Source organism: Vipera ursinii, assembly GCF_947247035.1.
Source record: "Vipera ursinii genome assembly, chromosome: 6".
Lineage (NCBI taxonomy): Eukaryota > Metazoa > Chordata > Lepidosauria > Squamata > Viperidae > Vipera > Vipera ursinii.
Window position 1 is genome coordinate 58,784,236 of NC_139515.1, and position 13,973 is coordinate 58,798,208.

The 13,973-nt window shown below is 34.6% G+C and overlaps 1 protein-coding gene across 2 annotated transcripts in view; it reads left to right on the top strand.

Annotated features, from left to right (window-relative positions):
* The first annotated feature begins 1,676 nt into the window (after window positions 1-1,676).
* The window catches only part of IFT56 (intraflagellar transport 56), a 33,126-nt gene continuing 20,829 nt past the window's right edge, over window positions 1,677-13,973 (top strand). For both annotated transcript variants that reach the window (XR_014492925.1, XM_083366395.1), the window contains exons 1-12: window positions 1,677-1,764; window positions 1,883-2,020; window positions 3,437-3,529; window positions 4,428-4,542; window positions 4,698-4,747; window positions 5,296-5,441; window positions 7,458-7,629; window positions 7,900-7,974; window positions 9,080-9,182; window positions 9,962-10,017; window positions 10,775-10,828; window positions 11,293-11,356. Coding sequence is in view for 1 of the 2 variants with exons in the window: in XM_083366395.1 (XP_083222521.1) it covers window positions 1,762-1,764; window positions 1,883-2,020; window positions 3,437-3,529; window positions 4,428-4,542; window positions 4,698-4,747; window positions 5,296-5,441; window positions 7,458-7,629; window positions 7,900-7,974; window positions 9,080-9,182; window positions 9,962-10,017; window positions 10,775-10,828; window positions 11,293-11,356 (1,069 nt within the window). In the remaining variant the exon portion in view is untranslated. The remainder of the gene's footprint in view (window positions 1,765-1,882; window positions 2,021-3,436; window positions 3,530-4,427; window positions 4,543-4,697; window positions 4,748-5,295; window positions 5,442-7,457; window positions 7,630-7,899; window positions 7,975-9,079; window positions 9,183-9,961; window positions 10,018-10,774; window positions 10,829-11,292; window positions 11,357-13,973) is intronic.

Sequence of the window (13,973 nt, forward strand, 5' to 3'; positions counted from 1 at the left end):
TTATGTTCCTTTTCAATAAACATAGTGTGATGGTCTTCTGTAAAGTGGAAAATCCACTGGAAAATCTAATGTCTAGCCATCTGCAGAAATTGTCTCCTCCACAGCTCATGTTAAAGAGAAAAATTGGTGGATTTTTTTCTTTTTTCTCAGTTGGCGATACTTAGAGTACAAAAAAACCCTGAGAGAATCCATCAATCTTTGTCATTAAATGTACAATATACATTGTAGATAAGGATAACACATTTGCAATCACACTTGTGGCAGGATTGGGGTAACAATTTAATATTAGTATTGTGTAGTAGGTTTCGTAGGCAATGACCAGACCAGCATGATACAACGGTGTTTATTAATTCAGAACAGAACTGTCCAAAAAACGGCAAATGCCTGCAATTTATACTTTCCGTCTCTAGGACATCAGCCAATCGCAAAGTTAGCTCACTCACGCCCAAATTTGAATTCTGGGACGTTTCCCTCCAAAACAGTTGGAGGTAGGTTAGTTTCACAACACATTAACATTAGTACTTAATGTATAACAATTAGTATATTTTTTGCCTGGCATAGGGATGGTAGACAGCAGAGCTATAGATTTACTTTTTGCTCTGCAATATCTCTGAGAGGAAAGAAACGGACCACAATATTTATTTATTTAAAACAGTTGTATTCTACCTATTTCTTCAGTTCTAGGCATCAACCATTGTAAAAACAGAAAACAGAGGAAAAAACATTACTGCTCTTGATATTTCTATCTTAAATGAATAGACATTTTTCATTAATGATTCCAAAATAAGTTTTTGGTTATGCAAAAAAGCCCCAAAACTTATTTTGGAACCATTAATAAAAAATGTACCCTGTTGAAGTGACAAATTCAACATGGTACATAAATCAGGCATCATTCTTTAATAAGCACACATATATAAATCATCACAATCACTGTAGGGTAGCTCACTAAAGTCTATAATTTAATTCGGACTGAGCTAGACAATACATTGAAAACAATATTTATTTCCAAGCAGTCACGTATAAAATTGTAGTATGATTTTTGTCATAAACGTCCATAATTTTATGTCATTAAACTTCCATAAACCACTCATGAATTCTGTAAAATGCTATTCTATGTTTGCAGTAGTGGTGCTGTTAAAAACCTTTGGACCATAAGTATCAGAAAGATGATGAAGAAATTGCACAAGGCTGGTGACATGTCATTTAAGGGAAGATAAAAATCTACTAATTATACCAACAGAAACAGTGAATATTTTTTTAGTCCCACTCATTTGAAAATATGTTAAATCACAGGCTCTGTGTCACGTCACAATACATTATGTCATTTGCCTTCTTGTCCTCAGATGCTTATTGTGTATTGTTTGGGAATAAGTATTATTTTGTTGTAATATAAAAATACAAATATGAAGCATATAACTGTATACGTCTCCAAATAAATATGTGGTTATAGCATATTGTAGTAAGTAGAAACGGAGCTTTTCCGTCGAACTGGGACTCTTCTTTCTTCGCCCTCCTAAACCACGATTGGGTACATGGCTTTTCACGTCACTTAAGCTCTTGGATTTCTGAGATTCTTCCCCAAACCGCCGGAACTGTAAGTACGACTCGCAGTTGCTGCCCGGTCGTTTGTTGCTGTCTCCCAGGCCAGATTGCCTTACCCTAACTACCTCCGTTCGCGCAGTTGCCAGGGTAACAGAGACTTTGGTGAGGCAGAGCAGCAACAGACGACCGTTGCTTTTATGAAGCAGGCCTGTGGGCAAGATGGTGAGGGACAAGAAGAATCGGATAAGGCTAGATTAAGGAGCTTTTCTAAAGAGATGAGAGGGCGAAAAAGACTAGCGGAGTCCTATTCCCTTTACCTGTTCTTCTATCGCTTTTGCAGATGCTTTCACGGCTCAAACCCGCTGTTGGAGGCGGGCCTCAATCAGCGGATACACGCAGAAAGAAAGGCAAACGGCTGCCGCAGCTGGAAGACTTATTAACTCAGCGAGATTTCACTGGGGCCATTGCCCTTTTAGAGGTACTAGGGATACATCTGGGGAATATGGCGGGACGAGAGTTCTGCAAATGGAGTTGCTGCGGCCGCTTCTGGATTATTTGCTAGCATATTGATTAAGACTTCTGTTCAGTAAGCTGCTTTCGGAACAGATCAGTGCTTTACAAAAAAAAAAAAGGAGGGCTGTCCATCCATGTTCTTGTTACATCAGTCATTTCAGACAGAACATCCCTGCCTTTTGCTTCTCTGATTTTCCAGGGTGGCAAATATCACTCTGCAAAAGAGAAATAAATCTAGAGTCTAACCACTGTATGCAGTGGCCCCAGATAATCCACATATTACAATTTATCCTCCTTGCTATAGATTAAATGTAGTCATCATAGCTGATGAGCAGACTGATGATGACACATTAGCAGTAATAAGAAAACTACTGTATTGTATCTAAATCACAATATTATGAACAAGATAGATTATAATGACTTTATCAGTTTAGGAATTAGGATTTTATAGTAATCAACTTAATTTTCTGGAGAAGGTAGGATAAACTGCTTGCTCACTTTGTAATAAGCCAAAATTCCTAGTTTATCATGTGTGAACATGGTAATAAGGTAATGCAGTAGTTGTTCTAAAAGTTTATTCCTTGTTGAGAACAATGCAGCAGAAGCAATATTATTAAACTGCAATATGAATGGGTACTATGTTTGTGCATATATGGATGGTTTAGTGTGGCTTCTGAATGTGAGAATATGATTACTGTATCAACAAATTAAGATTAAGTTTATTTAATTTATTAGTTTGTAAATTCCTAGGTTTTTTTCCTCAGCAGAGTATAAATCTAAGATTGATACATTAAAATGCAAGTACAAAAGACTCAAGTTTGCATCATGAACTGTGTGTGCCAACACTACACTATGGTAATTACATGCAGACACTTAAGGATAATCACAATACAATATTATTGCCTTTTTAAAAACCTGCATTTGCAATGAGAAAAGCAAAGTTGGTATGAATTTATTGTAACCACACTTTGCACTTCACTCATATTGTGGTTTATGAGTACTGCCTAGCTAACAGTGACAAATAGATTGATCATATGGAGATCCTATGACCTTAATACCATCATAGAGAAATTTGTGGTGTTGCTAAGTCAATAATCACTTCATGGCACATATTCATGACCACCTTAATACATTTCTACTTGCCAGTCATAAAAACTGGCTATCTAAATATTTGTAAATATCTAATTAATTTAAATGTGAGCCCCTCTTTTATATATGAACAGTATATATACAGTGACTTTTGAGAGGGTTAAAATTAAACCCTATCATTGCTTAAAAGGGTAGATTTGTGTATACTGTATGGCTACAATTTATAAACTTGTCATTTTAAAATAATTAAAAATTATATAAACTTTAATTTTTATTCTGCCTTCTTCCCAAGTTTAAGTGTCAGGTTGGAGAACAGGATGAAGATGCAGACCTCTGGATTGGATATTGTGCTTTCCATCTGGGTGACTACAAGAAAGCACTGGAGGTGAGGTAGTGCTTCTTTGTCTTGAAAAGAAGGATGTTCTCTTAAATTTGTAAGAATGAGGATGAATTAAATGTGTCCCAAAGTGACATAAAAGCAAAAATACTGGCTGTATTATTTTGTGTCCAGAAGCCTAGTGAGTACATTATGTATAGTTTTTTATTTTGACTTATTTATGAAATAAAATGCATTAATTTATGACCTGCTGTTTTTCAAAATTCTATCTTTACATGAGGAAAATACTTTGAGAGAACCATTTTAAGAGAAAATGGAATTAATTTACACATGGCTGTGTCATTATGACTGTGTCACTATGTAACATTGTTCCTCAAATTTACTATCTGTGAAGAATGAAATTTAAGATTGTAATACATCTCACAGACCAAAATAAGTAAGATAAAGGATCAGTATTTCAAAGGCTTGCATCTAGTTGAAGATATGTTTAAATATTGTAAAAGAAAAGTATAGAGGTACAATGAAGGCTTATGCAAAGTACTTAAACAGATGTTTTGCAAAGCAGATTGATATGGGTAAAATTGTTCTTCTTAAACTACAGAAGTAGCAGCATCTTCCAGGAAACACCATACAACTATTTTCATGCATGCACATAAAACATTTCATTGATACTTCTAATAGAGCAAAACTACTGTACATGCACATACATACTTGTAGAAATGATTTGGGAAAGTCCTAAAAGTAGCTGCAATGAAAAGGATGCAGCTTTTTCAAAATGTTGATGATAGCTGAAATATCATATCTGCATTGGACATAGTAGTCACTTCTGTTTATGTTTTTTTAATTTACAGTTCTTATGTGCTCTGGCTGGGTTACAAGAAGAAATAAAGCATAAATTTGTCTGGTAATTAAATAAGGCTGTATCAATTTTTTTTATTTATTTAAGGAATATGAGGGTTTAACCAAGGGATCTGCCTGCAACCCTGATGTGTGGGTGAATCTAGCATGCACTTATTTCTTCTTGGGAATGTATACAGAAGCTGAACAGGCTGCTTTGAAAGGTGAGTCTGGTTATTAAGTTTGCTTTTTTATATATGTTTACTGGCAATAAATAGAGATGCACTTACTGGAAGTGAGTGGGGGCATTGGTTGCACTGTGAAAATGAGACATATGAATTAATAAGTTTGAAAACCTAGATATTAATTTTGTTTTTAGCTCCCAAGAGTAGACTTCAGAACCGTCTGTTGTTTCATCTAGCACACAAGGTATGTATTTCAAAACATTGGATCAGATTTGGAAGTAGTTGGAAGTATTTTGAAATCCAGTTCCCATCATGTGCCCAAATGTTACTTAAAATCTTATAAATACCCATCATGCTATTTGTTTTCAGAGCAAGCAGTATAATGCAAGGTACTGAAGAAAAGGAAGCAAAAGATGTTGGAGATGATATAAGAAAGGGAAAAAAAACCCTAACTAAATCTAGTTGACACCACCATTTACTATATCTCTCTGTACCATAAGGATTCTGCTACAATTTATTCACTTTTGTTCAGGTAGAATGATGAATAAAGAGCTGAAGTACTAAGTAGACATAGAAGACGAAAGCCTGAACATTTCATGGTGACAAGAATTAAGATAATTAAAAAATAGATGAGCCTTTTGTTGACGCCCTGGAGTCTAGAAAAATAATTAGTTTCTAATGAAATGTGGTGGAGGAGAAATAAGGTTAAAATATCGTTCTCAGCAAACAAAGTATTAGAATATGTGTAAGGCATCCACTTGTCTCTGTCTTTAAATCATATTTCCTTCTTAGTTTGGTGATGAGAAGAAACTGATGAGCTTCCATCAGAATTTGCAGGATATAACAGAAGACCAGCTTAGTTTAGCATCTATACACTACATGCGATCTCATTATCAAGAAGCTATTGATATCTACAAACGCATATTGCTTGATAACAGGTTGGGTCAACTTCTCTCTATCTGTTTAATAGATAATTCAGAGGAGAAGGGCTGAAAAAAATAATTTCATAGGGAAAGGGCTTTTCAATCTTGCAGTATTTTAGCTAATTTTTGCTGAGTTTAAATATTGCCTTCTGAGATCCTTGTTAAAAATGTTACTGTAAAATCTTCTGTAAATTTTTGATCCAGTAGTGAGTTCTGAGTTTAGCAAAACATGCAGGGAATGTGTACACTTAAGGAAAAATGCTAATGAAGGTACAATCATAGATTCATATTAAATATATGTGGTTAAGATTGGGGCTGTTTTTTTTAGTGAATAATTATTTTTTGAGATTTGTACCTTGTGCAAATTTTAAATGATTTAAAAATATTTTTTAAATAATTGGATAACACTGGCAGGATATAGTGGGGCTTTTTTCCCTGTTTAACTTACATTCCGGTTAAAAAAGAGAAAGACAAGAATTAAAATCCAACTTTAGAATTTCATCAAGGGCCAGAACTGAATGGAGCAAGCTTTCCACCGAAATATCTAATCCGAATTACCCCAGTCTTTCTTCATGTCAATAGTTTAATTTGTGGTGGGAGAGAAAAATTTTGAAATTGTTACTATTAAGCAAACAGGAGTCAGAAATCTTTGGCAATCTACTGCAAATCATTTAGGAGCTACAATTAGATCCAGATGCACCTTATTCCATTTAGTGCCTGAATCTTGTTAAAACTAGCAAATAGAAACATAGCTGGATCAAAACAAGAACTATTTTAAGCCAGCAATTTGCTTATCATAGTAACCAACTAAATCCTTCTAAGGTACTTGCAAATAAGAAATGAAAGCAAACACTTCTCTTGCTATTGTTCTCTTTGTATTTGTATTTGGAAGCATGCAGCCACCTCATTGAAACAGTGAATATTGAGTCTCCATGCCTAACAGCTTTTTATAAATATATTTTTCATAAATTATCCTTTTTAAAGCAGTGCAAACTAATAGCCATGCCTATGTCTTATGCTAATGAATTCCACAAACCAATTATGCATTGTGCAGAAATGCTTTCTTTTGTTTATTCCAAGACTTCCAGTCAATTTCTTTGAAGTCTCCTGATCCTAATTTTGAAAGAGAAACTTCTTCCAGTCTACTCTCTCTATGCTCTGCATTTTTATATGCATTGATTGAATCTTCACTCTGTTACTTTTTCTTCAAGCTATGAGTCTCAAAGATATTTGAGCCCTTTGGTCATGTTGATTGCTTTCTTCTGCACTTTTCCCACCTGCATTGCATCTTTTTTTTCAAATGTAGTGATCAAAAATGTACAGAGTACTTACTTCAGAGATGTTGAGTTAGAACAGTGGAAACCCAAATTCAAATCCATTCTCAACCATGCAGACTCACTGGATGACTGGGCCAGTCATTCTCATCTTAAATTGGCCAATCTATCTTATGTGGTTGTTTGTGTGAGGAAAACAGTGCAGGAGAGACTGCTGTGTTCATTATCTTGAGACTCAAGAGAGCCATTTACTTATAAAATAAATAATTATTGACAGATTTATTTTCACTAGGTCCCCTTTCTCATAAATTCTCCATGGAAAACAGCTTTTTCACAGCTGTTGCATACTATGTCAATCTTCAGTGAGTTATCCACTACAATTCCAAATTGTTTTTCTTGATCACTTAGAAACAATGTAATATAAATTTATACTGCAGTGTCCTGATATTTTTGTTACTTTTTTAAACAAATGTAAAATTATATGCCCACGATTCTAGGCAATCGTTTTTATATTCCATTAGCTGAGAGTTTCATACCTATACCATAGACTTTACCAAACTTTACCACAGTTTGTAGCAAGATGAATGTATTAATATCTTGTGCCATTCTGATGCTCACTGAAGTTGTAGTGAAGGGAGCTGGATATTTGGGGTATTGTTTTTATACTGGGCTTTTCTAAGTTTTATATCACTGAAACTTAGTTGAATTTCATAAAGCAGTAGTTATATTAATGTATTGATGAACTCTGATTTGGCAGGGAATATCTGGCCCTCAATGTATATGTGGCCTTGTGTTACTACAAGTTGGATTACTATGATGTGTCTCAAGAGGTGCTAGCTGTTTACCTTCAACAGGTTCCTGATAGTACCATTGCTCTTAACTTAAAGGCTTGTAATCATTTCCGACTCTACAATGGGAAAGCTGCTGAGGTATTTTGTTACTATAGTTTTATCTCTCAAATCATTCCTCAATCCAAGATTAAATTTTGTTATAACATTTCAGTATCTATTCTTGAGAAATGCAAATTCTTTGCAATTTGTGTATAGCTATTTCTATTGTTCCTGGTACTATACAGAACACATATTTTAATCCTATCTTATTTTGTATAATAAGTTCATTTAAGCAAAATGTTTATTTCTTTCGTTACCGCTGTTAATAATATGACCTATTTTTTAAAAAAATTTCTTTAAAACTACAAGGCAGAGCTTAAAAGTTTGATGGACAGTGCCTCAACATCATTTGAATTTGCTAAAGAGCTCATTAAGCATAACTTGGTAAGTAGCAATGGAGTAGCTCATATTATGTGTCTTACTCAGATCATGCACATGATGAAAGTTCTGTTTTGTCAACTTGTCCAGAAGAGTAATTTATTGTTTGGGAATGAGCTATGAAAGTTGCATTTATATTCACAGAAGAGTTCCTGAAAAAGAAATTTGGGGAAGAGAAGTGGGATTTATGAAGAGAAAATAATATTTATATTAAATATATGTTTATGCCAATGCTTAATGTAATATATTTCTTCATGGGCCTTCAATTTTGATTTTGCTTACATATTCATGTACTATCATTACCCTGTTCTTGACCCTTAAGTTCTTTTCCTATTATGTTCAAATATTTATTAACTTTTCAAAAATTTTATGTGACCTATTCCCACCAGCTTCATTTTGATGTGATTTTCCAGATGCGTCATTTTCCAGATGATGTTAACTTTGTAAACTTGATATTTTCTCTTAAGATTCTGGGTTATGATTTGATTTTCTCTGGAAATTAACTTTTTTTCACAAACCAAAATAATTTAAAGATATTTTTGTTTATTCCATGCACAGTTCTTCCTTTTTTTACTGGCTTCTCATTCCCTTCCATATACACTGTTGTCATCTTATCCTGCAGCTACCAGATGTTTTATAGTTTATTACTCTATTAATGACTTTAACTTATCTAAATCTATCATCTTCAGATGTCAGATAATATTCTTGGTTCTGCTTTCTTATCCTTGTTGCTGTTTGAAATGCTCTTCTCCTGTAGACTATATATTTGATATCACCTCTTACCTCTCATCTTAAAATTCATGTTTTCTGCAAGGTCTTGTGCTTGACCTTTTTTTCTCTCTTTATCAACTGTATCCAAGTTTTGGAATGTATACCTAATGGCTGGGTATGAAAGTGCTGCATATACTGGTAGTATTAAATAATAAAGATGTCACTATGATTTCTGGGGTAAATGTTTAATCTGTAAATTACAAAAACAATGGAGTAATAAATGACATATTTTCATAGTTCATGATAAACTGCCTATACAATAAATATATTTAAAACATGTATGAGATTAAATTGTTTGCCACAATACTAATAAAGTGAGTACCGTACTTCTTACCTACAGGTGGTATTCCGAGGAGGGGAAGGATCTCTCCAAGTACTCCCTCCACTGGTTGATGTCATTCCTGAAGCTAGACTGAATCTAGTCATTTACTATCTTCGGCAAGGTGAAAAAAATCGATCTCATTTTACTGTTCACATTTTTTAGTGATTTTTTTTTCTACCAAATAGAAAATATATGTATTTTATTTTGGGGATTATTGTGGGGGATACAGTTGCTTACTATTTTTTATTTGTGGTCCTTCATGAGCAAATAATGTAAAGTAGGATGTCCCTGGATAAATATATGGGGTTCTTTAAAGTATTGCAGACAAATGTTTATGTTTGCCACTTGTACTTCAATCACCTTTTTGCCTTCAATTCCAAAGTGCTGCATAATCCTATTATTTAATGTCCCTTTTAAAGAAACAAGTGAATTTTTGCTTAAGTCAATCTATACACTCTTCTAACTTCAGCTGATCTATGTAGGAACAAAAATATTTTGATCTTGGGCTGATCTTAGTTATTATTGTTCTGCAATTGTCACTTTGACCCTGGTGTTTTTTTATTTGTTTCTGTGCTATTAAAACAAAATCCCCACAGAATGTTTTGGTTTGTTATTCTAATAAAATGTCTTGTTTTAGTAATTAAATACATCCTTTCTGGATCCTGAAAAAAATAAGTTGACATTCTGTTTTGATGCATTTCCCCTTCTCTTTTCTCTATGTATAATATATGAATATATGAATAAAATAAGGCTAAAAATCCTTTAAACTGCACACATATTGTAACATTTAAAGAACATTACATGAATTTTTATCATCTTTTTTGGCAATAAAGTATAAAATTATGGGAGGGGTATAGTATTATATACTGTAGTATCATACACTGTATCATATTATTTCAGATGATGTACAGGAGGCTTACAACTTGATTAAAGACCTGGAACCTACAACCCCGCAGGTTAAAAAAAAGTTTATTCATGTTACATACTAGAAGAAATTATCTTTGAAATGTTATAGGATAGAATTAAATTCTTGTACCCTCTATTTTTTGTTTGTTGCTTTCTATTTTTTAAAAAAGATAGGTGGATCAGAGTAATTAAGTAATTAAGTGGATCAGAGTATTTAAGTTCTGTTAAAATCAGTATGAAAAAAACTCATTTATGTCACAATTTATTTTAATGCAACTAAGTACAGCTAATTCTTGATGAAAACTTGAATTTTTCTTCACACTTAGTGATCAAAACAATACTATAAGCTGCACAATATACTTGGTTCAAGTTTTGAAATTTTATGATAAACTATAGTAAAACAACTGACATGGTTGATGTTCCATTTAAGTGACTTTTACAGATGTTTATATGTATTTTCTGATTACTTCACTTATTTCAAATTCATTATTGTTACTGTTATTATTTAAAAATAGTTTCTTTAGCTGACGTATACTTTAAGAACCTGGAAAATGGCAAGATAAATTTCTGGAACCTAGATGGCTCCACTTAAAATACATGCTTGAATAATGGAATACACCTACAATTTTATCAGAAGAATGAAAGTGCCATTAATTTAATTTGGCTTACCAGATACAATTAGAATCCATAAAGATATCTGATTCAAATATCTATGTATGTGCTCTGTAATTTGAATAAAAGAATTGGAAATTGTTTTAAGCTTCAGGAAACAAATTGCGTAATTTAATTATTTTAAAATATTTTTAGGAATATATTCTGAAAGGAGTAGTGAATGCAGTACTTGGGCAGGAAATGGGTTCAGTGAGTATAACAATTTCTGATAATAGTAATGTATCAATGGCCAAATTGAACACAATAGTAATGTATAAATGGCCAAATTGAACACAAAAGCTGAGATTTTAATGATCCTTGCTTACATAAATTTCTTTTAGTTTTATATGACAAAAAGTAGAATTGCCTTTTACATTAATAATGAATTCAGGTGTTGAATTATAACTGCTTTAGACAAACTAGAGCTATTGAGAAACAAAAAGGAAATATAACCATGCTTGGGAAAGGCTCATCTATTTAAAAAAAAGGTTTTTCACAGAAATTTAAAAAACAATGATAACTAAATATGATCATTAACATCAAAACATTTTGGGAGGGGAAAATGGAAAATAAAATGAGCATGATGAAGAATGAAACTAGGCATTCAAGAAATAGAAAGGGAAAAATATTCAGCAGCACAATAAAAGCCCTATTTCTATACTGTTCTTTTTCAGAGAGACCATTTGAAAATTGCTCAGCAATTTTTCCAGCTGGTGGGAGGATCTGCTAGTGAATGTGGTATGTTTTAAATGCACTATGTTCTCTTTTCTTCAGACATTCTGTTAAATTTACTATGTGATTCAATAAAGTGTTCCCCGAAAGTAAGTCCTACCCCCAAAATAAGCCCTAGTTTTAAGGCGAGACACACCTAAAGATCATGCTAGGATGGCGGTGGGGTGGTGGAGCTGCCCCACATCCCTGCACCCACTTACCTTGCAGCCAGGCCTCTCCTCGTTGGCCCACTTCTTCTGCCGTGTCTTCTGCAGCTAGGCCTGCATTTCGCAGTCACAGGCCTTTCCGGAAGGCCCCTGCAGCCGAGAACCAAGCTATGGATTCAGTCCATAGCTCAGTTCTGCAAGACCTCTGCAGCTGAGAACGTGTACTTGGCTGCAGAGTACAAAGAACTGTACTCGGCTACAGTGGCCTTCCGGAAAAGCCTGTCTGCAAAATGCAGGCCGGAATGCAGCTCCAGAATGAAGCTGTTCCTTCGCCCAGAAGAAATGGACCAGCTGGGCAGGGCTGTCGGTGGCAGAAGTGAGTATAAAAGACATCCCCTGAAAATAAGACCTCATGCCATTTTTGGAGCAAAAAAAAAAGACCTGGTTTTATTATTGGGGAAAGACGGTATTAGTATTTGCCAGTAACAAATATTAAATAGAAATGTTTAACAGACAAATGCAACATAAATATGCTATTTTGGTTAGAATTAGGTGTATGTGTACAATTTAAGTTATGAATTTAGATTATAAATATTCATGTCATAAATAATTATAGAATCATAGGGTTGGGAAGGACTTTGAAAGCTCATGACTTCTCTGATCATCCCAGACAAATGATCTTTACTTGAAAATCTTCATTGAAGGAGTAGCCATAATTCTATGAGGCAGACTGTTCTACTGCTTAACAGCTGTTACTATCAAGAAATTCCTCCTTACTTCAAGTTGGATCTTCTTCTGTCAGCCCTTTAAGGCATATCAGATTAAGAAAGAAATGTCATATGGGCCTTAAAGCTATTTTTATTTTTATTAGAATAGCTATAGCAGTGGCCCCCAATGTTTTGGGCTCCAGGGACTGGTTCAATGGAGAGTGGTTTTTCTGTGGACCCTGGGGGGGGATATAGTTTCACACACTGCCTACATCCCACACATGCGTGGATGGGACTTCACTCGCTTGCGTGGCCCTGTTCTTAGTAGGCTGTGGCCCAGTGCCAGGAGTTGGGGACCCCTGAGGTATAGGGACAGAATCTTGCAAGTCTGAGTATGCCTCCCTCCTCCCTCACTCAATCTTTGTATGGAATAAAGAAGAGCCTGACTGAGGCATCTTCTTGTTTCTTGGAATGGGTTCAACAGGTGCTTCTCTGATTGTTTCCTTGTAATGGATCTTCCCACTGTGCTTTAAAGTCATTCTCTATGCCTTCTGCAGGTTCCATCAGTTGGTTCTTATTCTACTGTTGGAAACTATGGAGAATAAATTGATATCTCCTTCCGTGTGATAGCTCTCCAATTAGTTGAACTGCTGTTCTGTCTTCACTTATTCTTATCTTCTTTAAGTTAAACATATCTGGTTCGTGTAACCATTTTCATAGATTTTAGCCTCCAAGCTCCTCATCATCACTGTTGCTTTTCTAGTCATTGTTTTTAGTTCTGTAGCATGCTTATTTGATTACAGTACTCAAAGTGGACACAGTACTCCTGTTGTCCTCTAATCAGTGCAGTGCAAAATGGAACTATCACTTCCTGTGGTTTTGACACTATATTTTTCTTGATGCAGTCTAATATTATAATTGAAACCTGTAGCAGACTGACTTGTGCTTAATCTATGGTCTACTGGGGTGCTTAGTTTATTCCAAATATTATTGCCAAGCCAAATACTGCCTAGCTTATTTGTGAATCTGGGGCTTGCTACTTAAGATCAGAACTCTACATTTTTTGCCATTGGACAGCATTTTATTGGATAGGGCCTGATGTCTAAATCTATCAAGATTCTTTTGAATCTTGAGTCTCTTTTGAGGTGTTAGCAATTTGTCCTTTCCCATCCCCACTACCCAGTTTTGTGTCATCTGCAAATTTAATGCACATTCTTTCTATCCCCTCATCAAGCCATATTTGAAAAGTTGAAAGCACTTGAGTTATTCCACTGCATATCTCTCTCCATGTAAACATATTACCATTAATGGCCACACATTGAGCATAGTTGATCAGCTGCAAATCCAACTAATAGTGGAACTATGCATCCATTGGTGAATTTTATGAAGAAGGAAGAAATATATCCATAGCATTCCCATGGTTTATTAGTCACTTTGTCAAAAAAGCAATAAGATTTGTTGAATGACATGTTTTAACAAAACCATGCTGGCTTCTAGCAATCACTTTGCATCATAGTTACTTGGTACTTTCCAGACATTTTTGGCACCTTCACTCATTCTAACATGAAACAGCAGAAGGGAATAATGGTCAATAGATTTGATTAATCAAGCTCAGCCTGTCCATCACATCCTGAATCTTTGCATGTTGGAGACAATACACTTTTTTGTACCTTTTGTATCATTCTGACATCCTGGCAGTAGTTCTGAAAACAAATGAAGGTAGGTGTACTCCCCAACATTTTTGCTACCCTCAACTCATTTGCACTGTTG